The 14,128-nt window shown below is 39.9% G+C and overlaps 1 protein-coding gene across 1 annotated transcript; it reads right to left on the bottom strand.

The window, feature by feature from the left end:
• Nucleotides 1–379: 379 nt before the first annotated feature.
• LOC136252643 (serine--tRNA ligase, cytoplasmic-like) lies at nt 380–12,171 on the bottom strand. Its single transcript, XM_066045165.1, has 9 exons — nt 11,958–12,171; nt 11,309–11,379; nt 10,771–10,854; nt 10,564–10,722; nt 9,747–9,891; nt 2,871–3,025; nt 2,269–2,490; nt 719–1,003; nt 380–669 (listed from the first exon to the last, which is right to left on the bottom strand). Exons 1-9 carry the CDS (start codon nt 12,157–12,159, stop codon nt 439–441), a joined length of 1,554 nt encoding a protein of 517 aa, XP_065901237.1. The 5' UTR covers nt 12,160–12,171; the 3' UTR covers nt 380–438.
• Between the last annotated feature and the right edge of the window lie 1,957 nt (nt 12,172–14,128).

Below are 14,128 nucleotides of genomic sequence, written 5' to 3'. Positions count from 1 at the left end.
AAGTTGTAATTTTCCCATACATTGTCAATTGCCCCTTCCGGCCAATCAAATGTCAGATCTTATGACCTGTACAGTATACACTATCCATTGGATTATTGTTGACATTCACACTTACAAATTATGTAAAATTAAGATATAATTTTTTGAATTTTTGCATATATTGAAATCCTTCAATTAGGTGATTCCTCAGAAGGGGCAACTGTTGCCCCCTTATATAGATGTGTATGGGAAAACCACAAACTTCAAGATGGCATATCTATATATGCCTTTTAAAACTTTGGAGAAGTTACTTTAGATATTGTCACTTACATTTTGCTAGGGATAATAGTTGTTATATGTTATGAAGCCTTATTAGGAGTTATGTCTATTATTATCATGGTCATTCTTTGTGGCAGTAATTTATACTAAAATTGATAGAAATTAATTCACTAATAACAATTATAATGTCTTCTTGGCCTGTCCAGCTTGTTTTTGCTGCTTCTTAGAGACTGGCTCCTCAATCGGAGCAGGCTTGACAAACTTGATTAACTGGTTATACTGGGCTGGCATGTACTGCCGGAGCACATCAGGTACGGTCACTCCCTCATCAGTCTGGTAGTTCTCTAGTATAGCACAAATCACTCTTGTTGTAGCACACATTGTGGCGTTTAACATGTGCACAAACTCTACCTGGATGGAAGACACACGTGGTTAACAACCTGACAGTCACAACACTTACTTGCTCATTCATCTTCTTCTGACCAAACCTGATTAGTAGTCGTCGCGACTGATAATCGGTACAATTAGAACAGGATACTAATTCCCTGAAGGCTCCTGATCCGGGAAACCACGCCTCCAAGTCTAGTTTCTTAGCTGCAGCATTGTTTAGTTCCCCAGACACTATGTTAACAATATGATAGGGTATCCCTAGTGACTGGCAGAACTCCTCAGCTGTAGCTATCATCTCATCAAACATACGCCATGACTCGTCACCACGGGGACTGGTGATACAAAACTGTTCCACCTAGTGAGAAGGAGTCGTCACCAAGTCTGATAAAAGCAAGAAAGTACACTGTGTGTGTGTGTAGTGTGTAGTGTGTGTGTGTGTTGTGTTGTGTGTGTGTTGTGTGTAATGTGTGTGTGTGTGTGTAGTGTGTGTGTGTGTGTGTGTGTGTGTGTGTAGTGTGTGTGTGTGTTGTGTTGTGTGTGTGTTGTGTTGTGTGTGTGTTGTGTGTAATGTGTGTGTAGTGTGTGTGTGTGTGTGTGTGTGTGTGTGTGTGTGTGTGTGTGTGTGTGTGTGTGCGTGTGCGTGTGTAGTGTGTGAGTACACATGTGTGCATGTCAGCAAACCCAGTAGACAAACAATAAAAAAAAATTAACTGTTGCCCTAGCTACCTGAATTTTACATTATTTGTAGGTGTAAATGTCTAAAGTAACATCTCCAAGTTTCAAAAGGATAGCATATATACGTCATGAGATATGATATTTTGAAGTTTGTGGTTTTCCCATACATTATCTATGAGAGGGGGCAACAGTTGCCCCTTCAAAATGTCATATCTCATGACCTTATATATGCTATCTCGTTACTTTAGACATTGATACCTACAAATAATGTAAACTTCAGGTTGCTAGGGGCAGTGGTTATTATGGAATTTACCTAATTTCTTTTTATTGTCTAAGAGAAATGGGTTGTACCAAAGTTTAGCCTAATATGGTAAACACCAGATGATTCTCAAAGGTCCCAAAGTGTAGTGGTGTGCGATATATCGAAAAATATCACGATAATTTGTCAATATCGTTATCGTATAGATTTCTAAACCACTTTAACAGATTTCAATAAATCTACAGCATTAGTGTGTGATTGCACAATCACGCTAGCAATGAAGGTTGGTTCTGTACAATCTAGCCACTTTAAAAGCTTGTCTACCAGTTTTCTAGGCTTATTATTAGTTCTATGCAATAGTTTTGGAGTGTAAATTGTATTTGAAGCATATTTATAAATATCGGCCACCCACGCAATTAAAAATTATTGAAAATAGAATCGAAATTTCGATATTTACCCTATTATCGTATCAAAATGAAAATCCTGATATCGCACACCACTACCCAAGTGGGATAGCATCCACAGAAGAGTATAGTGTAACATGTTCTAAACTAAACTCTTGATTAACAGGATAACAAGAGTTGTATCAATTTGAGACTTGCTTCACTGTGTAATGGAGTACATCATCTTATAATAGCACACATGACCCAGTGGAGTGTATGCATACAGTGTAACATTAAGTTCACCTTTTCAAACTGGTGAACACGGAAAATTCCCCTAGTGTCTCGCCCATGTGATCCCACTTCCTGTCTGAAGCAAGTAGAGAAGCCAGCATAACGCAGTGGCAGATCAGAGGGTTGTAGCCACTCATTACGATGATAAGCAGCGATGCTCTGCTCACTGGTTGCTATGAGATACTTCTCCTCAACAGTATTGTCTTCTTTGATCTCACTACCCTTGCCGACCACCTAGGTAACCAACACAACAAGTTACAATCCCTTATACTGTAAGTATTAAGGTGTGTACTGGCTGATAAGATGTAATTGCTAACAATGCTGAGGCAAACATCATCCTGTTTGACCTCTTCCATTAAGGGACATGCATATCAAGACCACTTCCTAATATGGTCAGAAATACATTTACAGTAACTGATCTTTAAGGGTGAGCCACTTTGGCTTAGAGGTGATCAGAGAAATTAGCTCTGATACACCAGAGAATTACTTGACAACAACATGTTACATGTGTAATGAACTAACTGTTGATAACTACTTCCATCAATGGTTTTTTCAGTTACAGGAGTCTATATAAGACACCACATGGCCCTCCTAGTTACAAGCACGGTGTGTACCTTGTAAAGCTCCTCGTCAAACTGGCTCAACTGAGCTACTTCCTGCATCACTTCCTTCCTCATGAAGTAGGGCGTGTACAGGGGCGTGTACTTGCGGTCATGTAACATCCTCAGAGCATGTTGGATCAGTGCTAACTCCAGGAACACCATCGGACCTACAATGGGAGGAGGAGAGGCCATGGGACCACTAACATTATATTGTAGATTGGGTTAACAATTTTCAGATGTACTGATGTCATGAAAAAAAAAATTGAAGCACAAAAAATTTATTTCACTGTAAACATTTCTGCATTGTAAATTTATATAAGGTTGTAGTGTGGTTTATTGAACACTTGGACTTGTTGCAATATTGTCACCAGATAAGGTGCAAAGATTCCATCACGTGCCATTGATTGTCTAAGTGCAGCGATTGAAAATTACTGTAGCAAACAGCAAATTAGCAGTCAGGAAAGAAAAGGGAGTATTATAATCTGTACCCTTCAGTTTTGTGATATTACTTCAAAAGTATGACAATCACGTACAACTTAGGATTACATGCTATGCAAGCCTCCGAGTATCAGCAGCAGCCACTCCTGCACAGGCCAAACACAGTCTACTGTATCAGAAGATGCCTAAATGAATGAAATAAAGATAAGGAGAAAAACTGGTTGTAAAAATCCATGCAATCTTTTACCACAAAAAATGACGGAGGCCATTGTTGTTTGGGGTAAGAATTAATTCAATGGAACAGGCATATATTAGGAAGGTACAAGAAGGCATTGTAATTACTGGAATATTGAAGGCTTTGGACACATTTGTAAGAAAGATTTACAAAAACTTTTTTTAGAGTTGGACAGATACTGGGTACATTCACTACTAAAACGGATGACAGCTCAACTTTGCTGGAGGAATTTATTGAATTTGGCCACACTAGTTGAAATGGAAGAAATTCTGCCAGAATTGACTTAAATTGTAGCATACGTATTGTTCCATCCTATGCATAATCAAGATCTGGTCTGAGTGATAAGCGGCAAATAACTGCTGTAAATTTGATTGGTGACTTCTACCCATTCAAGTTAATTACAAGATCAATGCTACCCACTACAAGTTTCCATCAGACTGGCACACAACTCATCTCCAAAACACTGGTCCACCGAATAGATCAGGGTAGAAAATCATTGTTCTTTTCTGGAGCGTAGACAAGACATACTGGGTGAGGGAAAGACAGTGACATGGATAATTTCAAGAGTCTAGTGATAGAGGAATTAATGCTCAAGCTATTAGATGAACATTACATTTATCCCTGTAACACTACAGGACGTGTTGGTTTAACAAGCTTCAACCAGCTAAAACTTCATGTGAAAGCGATTTCAGCTATAATATTGGAGGCAAATTTCTGAATATCCAAAAATTTCATTTTTTTGTAAGCATATTAATTAAATTACACTGGAAATTTTTCGATCTACAGTAAGTAGATGTAGGTTCCGGAGACAGATGGACGGGAAGGAGAAAGTCATGCAAGCTGGAAGCGACCTCGTGGCAGAGTGGGACTTAGTAATTCCATAAGGCTATAATAGACCATAAGGATCATAGATTTCATTTGTTAAATGGTGTATGGTTTGTCAATGTTAATACAGTTGGATTATAAGACGGGAATTACAACTTGGAGGTCCCATAGAGATCCCTACAGTAGGAATAACCGAGAACAGTTCACCAGAAGTTTTAAGTGATAAGAATCGTCCCACAAGACACTGAACATGGTGTCAGAGACAGTGGAGGATATGTCGCCAACAAATGAATTATTCGATGCATTTTTGGAATGTGAATTTTGTGACAGGTGGGGGCACGTGACCTCCATCAGGCATTGTGATAAGTTGTCTGACACCTTGTAGACATCTTGTATGCAGAATTGGTCAGGTGCCATAGTAAGGCACTAATGTATGTGTGCTCTACATGCCGAAGAGGAGGTTCAGTAACAAAGAGTCTGCTATTTGAGCACACACGTGCGAATGACGAGCAACTGGCCAGCATGTGTCAATATGACTCCACAATCAGTGAGCTACGTAATGATAAGCAGATCTAATTGAACGTTCCACGGCATTAGAAAGGGAAGTTAGTAGACTCCGTGATGAGTTGATGAAGGTGTCAGTGAGGCCCAAGAGGATAGTGAGGTAGCAACTTCATCCAGCTCCACAACGACGTACACCCACCTGGGTTTAGGGCATTGATCAACCATATGGTGGAAAACCTAGTGATAATGATTTTGAGGTTTGGGAGGAGGATATCCAAGTAGCTACACCGTCCAGGACGCCTTGACCATTGTCCTCTGCCATGTGGCCTTGGCAGAAATCATTGCACTTGTTGCTGATTATTAATGTCCCCATGTGATTGTCCCTATCCCAGTCCTGGGTTATAGTTGTGGTGGCAGGTCCACAGGTCAGAGTAACTGTAGTCCAGTTGTAATCAGTAAGTGCACAATTGTGGGTACTGTGGAGGAAGTGACTCCAGTAAATCACAAAGTGTGGGAAGAGTGCCAGAAGCCACCAGACTCAGGAGTAAGGAGGTGAGCAACTCAAGATGATGAAGTGGAAGATCAACAGGCAAGACTATGTTCTTTGTTATGTGTGGCTGAAGCATGTTCCCCTGAAGAGATTTCTAAAGTTCCTACTTATGGAGCACCAGGTGATTGCTTTGTCGGATGTTGAATTGGGACCAACCTTGTGTGACACAAGATAGAAAGGAAAGAGACCACACCACCCCCTCAAAGGTTGCCTTATGCTCTCCGATCAGAGTTAGAGGTTGAGTTAGCTAGATTGGAAGCCACCGGATGCATTGAGTCATCTACAAGTATACACGCATCAAGGTTAGCTCTTGTCAGGAAGAGAGATGGAGGCCTGCGAGTGTGTGTCGACTACAGTGGTATCAATAAGGATACTGTCCATGATTACTACCTGATTCCCCGTATTGATGATCTCGTCAACATGGTTGGTAGGCAGAAGGATGCATTGTTCACTACCCTAGACTTGATGAAGGCATATCATCAAAATTAAGGATGCATCCTGACTCAGATGGAGGACTGCCACAATGCCCTAGTGAAAGTCAACAGATACAGTATCAAGCCAAGAGAGGATACAATTTAATTGATGATATCTTGTATTACAAAGGGGCAGACTTACCTGGGCGATGACAGTTGGTAGTTCCTTTCCACTTGAGGAAAAAGATCCTGGAGGAGCATCATGACTCGTGCTTTGCTGGATATTTTGCTGTGAAGAAGATGAAACAGAGAGTCAGTCAATATTCTGATTGGGATGGCATTAGTGGACAGATATCGTGCTTCGTGTGTCTGTACTTCTGTCAAAGGACAAGGATTCAGAGGAAGGCCGCCATTGGTCAGTATCCCAGTTGGAAGTGTGCTCAAGTGTGTAGGAGTTCATCTGGAAATCGGTATGTCCTGATTTTCAGGATTACGTAAGCAAGTGGCCAGTGGTCTATGCTGTGGCAAACCAAAGGGCGGAGACAGTTGCAGAGTGTTTCTTAGATTTAATTTGGAAACATGGTGTTCCAAGAGGAAATATTCATTACAGAGCAACTGAGTTCCTGTTGAACTTCTACAGGAGACAGCCCAGTAGACCAGCTACCAACATCAAGAGGCCACCTTCAAACCAATGGCCTCATTGATGCTTCAACAGGACTCTGAAGTAGATGTTATGTAAGTTGGTCACTAAGGGTGGAAAGATTGGGACAAGCTACTTGGTCCTATTCTATTCACTTACCACATTACACCATACACCTCATCAGGTGAGTCATCACTTTACCTTGTGTATGGTAGGGACCACCTGTAGTGTACCACAAGCTAGTTACCGTGATGGAGACAGAATTTGGGAAAGGACTTGTTAAGGAACTAGCCAAGAAGCATACGTTGAAGGTTGGAGATTTATTAATATTGAAGGTGGAAACCAGATTCTGTTTGGACCAAGCCTTTAAGGGATCCTTTTTGTTGTTCGATCCCTTACATCAACCAATGCAGTTATAGTATTGGAGGGAGATGAAGATGCTGAACATCTGAATATTTCACAGCAGTGCTTGTCTAAGTGTAGTTCTGAAATGTGCAAAGCTGTCCCATGGATTGGTCACACAGGGAAACTTCTTAAGAGGAGACAAGTACGGAGGAAACAGCTTCAGGAGCTGGTACAGCAGGGTGAAACAGTTTCAGATTTGGAGTCATCGCTCTAATGCTACTACCGGGAGTGGATGAGTAGTTAAAAAATCTGTGAGGATTCATCACCTGGAGGGCTCAGCTTTGAAGGAGGAGGGAGTTGTAGAATCCGGAGAGAGAGAGGAGAGAGTCATGTGAGCTGGAAGCATCCTCGTGGCAGAGTGGGACTTGAACTTTCTTAGAAGTTGGATAGGTTATAGACAATAGGGATCGTAGATTTATTTGTCAATTTTAATACAGTTGGATTATAAGATAGGCACTACAGTATATACAGCGTACAGTATTATTTGTGCACAGAGTAACATCTTCTATTAACAAACTACTTTCATATACCATAGATTGGGAAATTTTCGGGTTATAAAATTGCCGTATGATTAAAATCCGAAGTGTTTTAATTTCAAAAAGTGCATACGAAAATATTTTAATGTGGAAATTTATGGATGTGCATAATTACTTTAGCGAACTTACACACTACACCTACAAAAGTATATAACACGTACAGTCTCTTGTATTTCATACTATTTTCTCCTTAGGTAAACTGGCAACCACCAGCTAAAATCAGCAGTGGAGCCTTGAGTAAATGGAGCGTAATACAAATTAACCAGAAGATTAATGCTACCAGTTGCAGCTATTGCATGCTAACTACATAGTCTACATACAGTATAGAGACCTTATTGAGCCACAGATGCACGATTATTATTCGTGATGTCACATACACACAAGCATATTTTGAGAAGTCCCTGGGAAAGTCCCTAGTTATAGCTATGTTGGTGTCATGTGTAGACCAATCCTTTATAGCTAGTTCCTGCAAAGTAAAAGAATACTGAGCCACGAGCAAACTCCAGAACGATTCTTTGTCCACCTCACTGTCAATCACTATTTGCAGAAGGGCACATTGTGTGCTAATCTTCACTGCTTCCAAAACACAATAGCTAGCTATAGTGGTGCAGGTGTAGCTACGTATACTACAGCTATAGTATGTTCACGTTGAGCTGAACCCTCAAAAACATTTAATAACTCATGGATGATGCAATTACACACGATCTTGAAATTTGGCTCATTTGTAGTACTGCTTGACCTAAAAATATTTCAAAATCTTGTTGTTCAAATGTTAGACATAATATTTACGGTCAATCAAAATTTTCACAATACATTTCCTATGGGAAGCCATATAAGTACAGTGTCCATTACAGCCCTTTCCCGAACTTGTAATGGAGCCAAACTGTACGTGTCTATTGTTGACACCTTTGCTGTTACCAATAATCATCTGGTTGGCTGAAATGTTAACTCTGTTGAGAAAAAATCCACTTTTAATTTTTAGCCATTTTTCAGGATTCAGCTCAACGTGAACATACTATAGCAGCAGTCCTGGCTTGTGCTTAGTCTCACGTGTCCAGGCTCATGAGGCTATAGCTTGTGTTCCAATCTTAAGGTTACGGGTTACCCAGTAAATAATTTGTAGGCGTTTTGCTTATAGTTCTGTTTTAACCGTTTTGCACAGAAGAACACACTAAAATAACATGGTATACTAACGCACAAGAAATACCAAAAGCGGTGATACACTCAACAAGAGATGCACTTGTACAGAAATGCAGGCACTAAACAGCAAAACTGTTGAGTTGCTATTCATCAAAAACCAGGTTTCATGGGAAGCCACACCATGATATTTAGCATTAATAAGCTATTACTTAGTGATTTCTAGGTCCTCACGAACGAATTGAGTTGTTATCCGATTGTAACAGCACTGTAGTGCACTCGCGGTATTTCCGTAGCAGAACTAATTGCCATTATCCTTGAAAGATACGATAATTAACCAGCCTCTAGTCAGTTTTCCCACAAAGTCTCCACGACAGGACCTAGATAATATAACCACCCATTGACACTGCCATAAAAAATTTGTACTAATTGGCTGGAAGCTGCTATTTTTGATGAATAATAACCACATTAAGCAGTAGCGCTAAAGGCTGGTTCAACCATATTGCAGGGACTTAATTTTACACTTGACTACCTTCTGCAGTAAATTATTAACACTCACTTTGTATGATTACTCCGCTATTATCACGTGGCTATTTTAAAGTTAACAACCTTCTCACTAACACCTGCTTGAGTTTCTGCCAATATTGCCCCAACCATTATTGCACATCGAAAAATAATAACCTATTATTAAGCGCCTAACCCGTAACCTTAAAGGAATATATACTAAAAACACACTACCTGGGGGCATATATTACAAATGTAGTTAATTGTACTCAATTATGATCAATTATGATTGCTAACTTGTAAGCTTACACTTCGTGTGATTTAATTTTGTATAATATCACTACATTTGATTTTATTTTAACACGGAAATTTCCCGATCTACGGTAGTTCACTGCCAGTTATGCAGGTAGTAACTATTTGTAGAAATATATGAAATATTGTCACTCAAATTTCATGAGAATATCACGCACACACACACTGTACACAATAACACGCGAGGGAAACTTTGGTGAGGGAAGACTGCTACAAATTTGCCAATGCTAAACCCACCAATTACTAGTAGCACCTCACATTAACATTTTTATAGCTACAGATTAAGCTTGAATTCTCCAAAGTGTATTTTGCCAAGTATAATTTAGCTTGCTAATCGCCAAAGTTTCCCTCTATATGGTAATCTCTTATTAGTGCACACCATTACTTACCCTTGAGGTAATAACATCGGTTGCCAGCGGTAACAGTGGCTCGTTGAGTATCCACCCCATCGACCATATGAATGAGGTCAATATGTGAGTATTGTCGCTTGGTAACACAGTCTCCCCATGTGCGTTCCTCTTTGTTACCTGTGTCCTATGATGACACACAGAGCGGTAATGGCGTGACAGACATGAGGTAATGTGACACACAAAGGGGTAATGGCATGACACATAAAGAGGGTAATGGTGACACACAGAGTGGTTATTACATACCTGGGTAGACCCACTATCCCAACTAATAATGACACACGCCGTTAGTGACAGCTTTTGCGTTTAGTTAGCAAGACAATAAACCACTACAGACAAATGTGAGGAATTTACTGGTAAAATTCCTTGTGTTTGTGTTTTTCTTCTTTTCAATAACACAATTCATTACTGTCACATACAACATCAAAGGAGCCTGATACATTAGTCACACAACTAAACACACGCCCAATTATCAATAACTTAAATGTTAAGTCACCACTCTACTTCAGTTGGTTTTTAGGTGATATTATTGAACAAGGAAGCCCTAACCTCCATAATCCCTACTACTGGACTAGTGACTGTTCTATTAGAGCATTACATACAATGAGTACTTGTTGTTGCTTCTCCACATCAGTCTGTCTGTCACACATAATAGTTCCAACAACTAGTTGCGGCGTACTTGTAGAGTTCCAGTAATAATATAAACATGCCAAAGTAGGGATTTCCCCCTACAGCTATCTACCATCATTCATATCTCCACATATTACACATACACACAAGCAGACACAGGCACACACACCTCATCATTTGATATGGGTACACTGGGGTGTAGCAGATTACCGATCATTGCTAAGTTTTGTATTCTTGTGGCTTCAGTTTGTTTACGCTCCTCAGTACACTTCTCATCAGCTGCTTCTATCATTAACACCACCTTCTTTATCTGGGTCACTGTCAACCCCTAATGTAGCCAATCAGATCAATGGATGAACACCATCACCATGATTACCTTCAAATCATCTGCTGTTAAGGACTCCAACTTATCAACTATCTCACTAGGGACAGTGTCATCATCTCCAACTGGTTCCTTGTTCTGTTTGAAGTAGTGTTAACAAGATATATTAGAGCAGCTCTTGTATCATACAGAGGGTTATTGTGTTGTGAAGTCAAAATTTCTGCTAAACAGCTAATATAACCTCCAGTATAATCTGTGAGACATGAACAATTTCTACATATCTGTTTGGATACTATGGCAAAGTTAAAAACACAGATGGCTCAGGCAAAACTCTCCACACTCGAAATATAGCCTGCCAGCAGGGATTTTTGTGAGTTAAACTTTGATTCACAAAATTTGGACATGGCACATAATATAACCCGCTGAATGAACTCTCCAAATTAATAGAATACACCTCCATAATATGGACCAAGATTTTTATTTGGTCCCAACACTCCATACATCTGAAATAGGGTAACCTCTTCATTGTAGCAAAAATATGGAGATATAATTCAGTGTCCATGAGAGCTGCACACAATACAGAGGACATCACCTTCATCCTGACCCCGATCTCTTTACTGCATATTCTTCGTAGCTTGTTCCAGTTGTCCGCTTGGAACCTCACTATATAGGGGTGTACATGACAATATGAACCTTACTATATGGGGGTGTACATGACAATATGAACCTCACTATATGGGGGTGGACATGACAGTATGAACCTCACTATATGGGGGTGTACATGACAATATGAACCTCACTATATGGGGGTGTACATGACAATATGAACCTCACTATATGGGGGTGTACATGACAATATGAACCTCACTATATGGGGTGTACATGACAATATGAACCTTACTATATGGGGGTGTACATGACAATATGAACCTCACTATATGGGGGTGTACATGAAAATATGAACCTCACTATATGGGGGTGTACATGACAATATGAACCTTACTATATGGGGGTGGACATGACAGTATGAACCTTATTGCAAAATTTCAATCAAAAGTCAACATTGACAATGCCTGTATAGTACAGTGGCTATTGGAGAAATAACACCTTGATTGGAGGAACAAATAGGTGTCTTTAATAAGCCCCTTTGTGCAGGCCTAGCCTAAATGGGTCTATAAACTTAGACACGTGTCCGTTAAGAAAGTTTCCTGTTTACACACCACACAAAGTAACTAGCTCACGTTTTCTCCACTTAGTATCTGCCTCGACAACTTTATCCACATAAGTCACATCTTTAAACCTCTTGCGCTGATTTTCCCTGATCTTATCCGGATCGCCGCCCTTGTCAGCGCGGAATAGTTCTAAATCCAGTACCATGTGTCTTCGTGGAACCGCACAACGAAGAATGCAGCGAAGATTGATGGTAATTCGAGAGGGATACATTAATTAGTGAAATCATTGTAATTACGAAAGTTATTTCAAATTAAAATCATGAAATACACGAAGTAATGATAAATAAGTACAATTCATCACGACATTCAGTGAAAACGTGAAATACTACTAACTCATATCAAAAGTAAGTCTAATTATACTTGTTTGAGTGAAGTTGGATCAGCTACCACGATTTCATGGTTGTCTTGGATACCAAGCACTGTAACATGTTACTATAGAAACCAACCACACTTCTTATAGATGCCCACCTGTCAATTTCTCCTTCAGGTTCTTCTTGGTAACTTGTTCAATGGATGGCACATTTGGCATGTAAAGTGTTTGGTTGTTGCCATTGACAACCGTTGTCAATGATGGAGACTTCTGACTAATTAACACATTGCACAATGACAGGTGACAATTAGAATCCTTACAAGGTTTGGATCAGGTGATCATACAAGTCTTGTAGGGTGGCATCCTCATGGAACGTCATGGTAACTGGTTTGATGGAACATGTTGGACAATCCTCCTAGTGTTGGTAACCGATGACAACCAGTAGCTATTGTTCTAAATGTTGCTCACCCTCTTCTCAGCCTCAAAGCTATATAAGTATACACTCTGTCAGTATCATTGAACACCATGTAATTGCTGAGGGGTGGACTACAGCTAGTAGCCATCTTGAATACCTCACTGGTACATGCCGCTATTATGAAGTATTATATCATGATGTAAGGGATAATATTGATGTACTGTATTTGCCAATAATTCCCTAATATTAACATGTCAAACCATATCAAGATGATAACTTGTTAGTATGGGTAAGTTTATAATAATTGCTGTGCAATGTGCAAGCAACATGAAAAACATTTTACTTGTTTACATGTCATGGATTTTTCTGCTAAATCAGCTATTGAAGTAACAGGATACACACCTTACCCACAAGAGGTATTACATCACCAGTTATCAGTAGGTTATATACAACCACAACCTGCCACACAATGATCAGATATGATAATGAAGGAGCACTTGTAACAACTCCGCAAGAAGGTCACAACTGTTTGCAGAAGTTTTGCTAAATCAGCAACATTACATGTTACCTAGCAACATGGCCACCAACCCAACACCAAGCAGTCAATGATCTGTTGAACTAGTTAACCACATGGTGGGTGTAGCCCCTAGTCACGTTACACAGGAAGTAACTGCTGTTAGGATGATAAGTAATGAGGCAAATTTGGCAAACATTGATTTTTGGTTCTCACCTGGTTGAAAAGAATTATTCCAATTGTTTGAACATCAAACTACATGTGTGTGTGTGTGTGTGTGCGTGCGCACGCGTGTGTGTGTTGTGTTACAACAACCCCCAGTGTGTAATGAGTAGTTTGAGAGAGTCCTTTATTAGTTATGGTGACCTGTTCCTAGCTCAAATGCTACTGATGGAACCCAGTCCCACTACAATACAATACAATACAACTTCACAAACCATTGTACCAGGATTGGCAGAGGTCAGAACTACGTGAAGCTGGCTGGTGTTGAAACAAGAAGTATGGATTTGCTTCCTAGGAAAGTTATTGGAGTGGCTGATTGTTAGGGTTCTGGGACATGAGGAGGTTACTAGGAATGACCAACTTTCAGTGATACAAGTGTATAGAGGTGTACCGATATGAGGTTTTGGCATGTACCGATATCCGATATTGATGCCACCAGAAGAAGCCAATAACCGATAGCCGATCCGATATTTGTATTATAGTTAAAAGTGTACATTTACCTACTATATACAACATGTGCATGCCATACTCTGCCTGTGATGGTATACAGCTTGGGTTTCTATTGTGCAATCCAGACAATTAGGCACCCACAGATATTTTTATGTATACTCCCATGAAGCCTTAAACGGATATTTCTGCATTATCCTGCATTCTAATGGCTTGTGAGAAAGCTGGTACAGCAAGTTTCCTTGGTTATCCTGTGACCCTTCTTTTATTGC

This window comes from Dysidea avara, chromosome 4 (genome assembly GCF_963678975.1).
Source record: "Dysidea avara chromosome 4, odDysAvar1.4, whole genome shotgun sequence".
Lineage (NCBI taxonomy): Eukaryota > Metazoa > Porifera > Demospongiae > Dictyoceratida > Dysideidae > Dysidea > Dysidea avara.
Note: the sequence above shows the minus strand (reverse complement) of the source record. Positions and strands in the feature narration are given on the sequence as shown.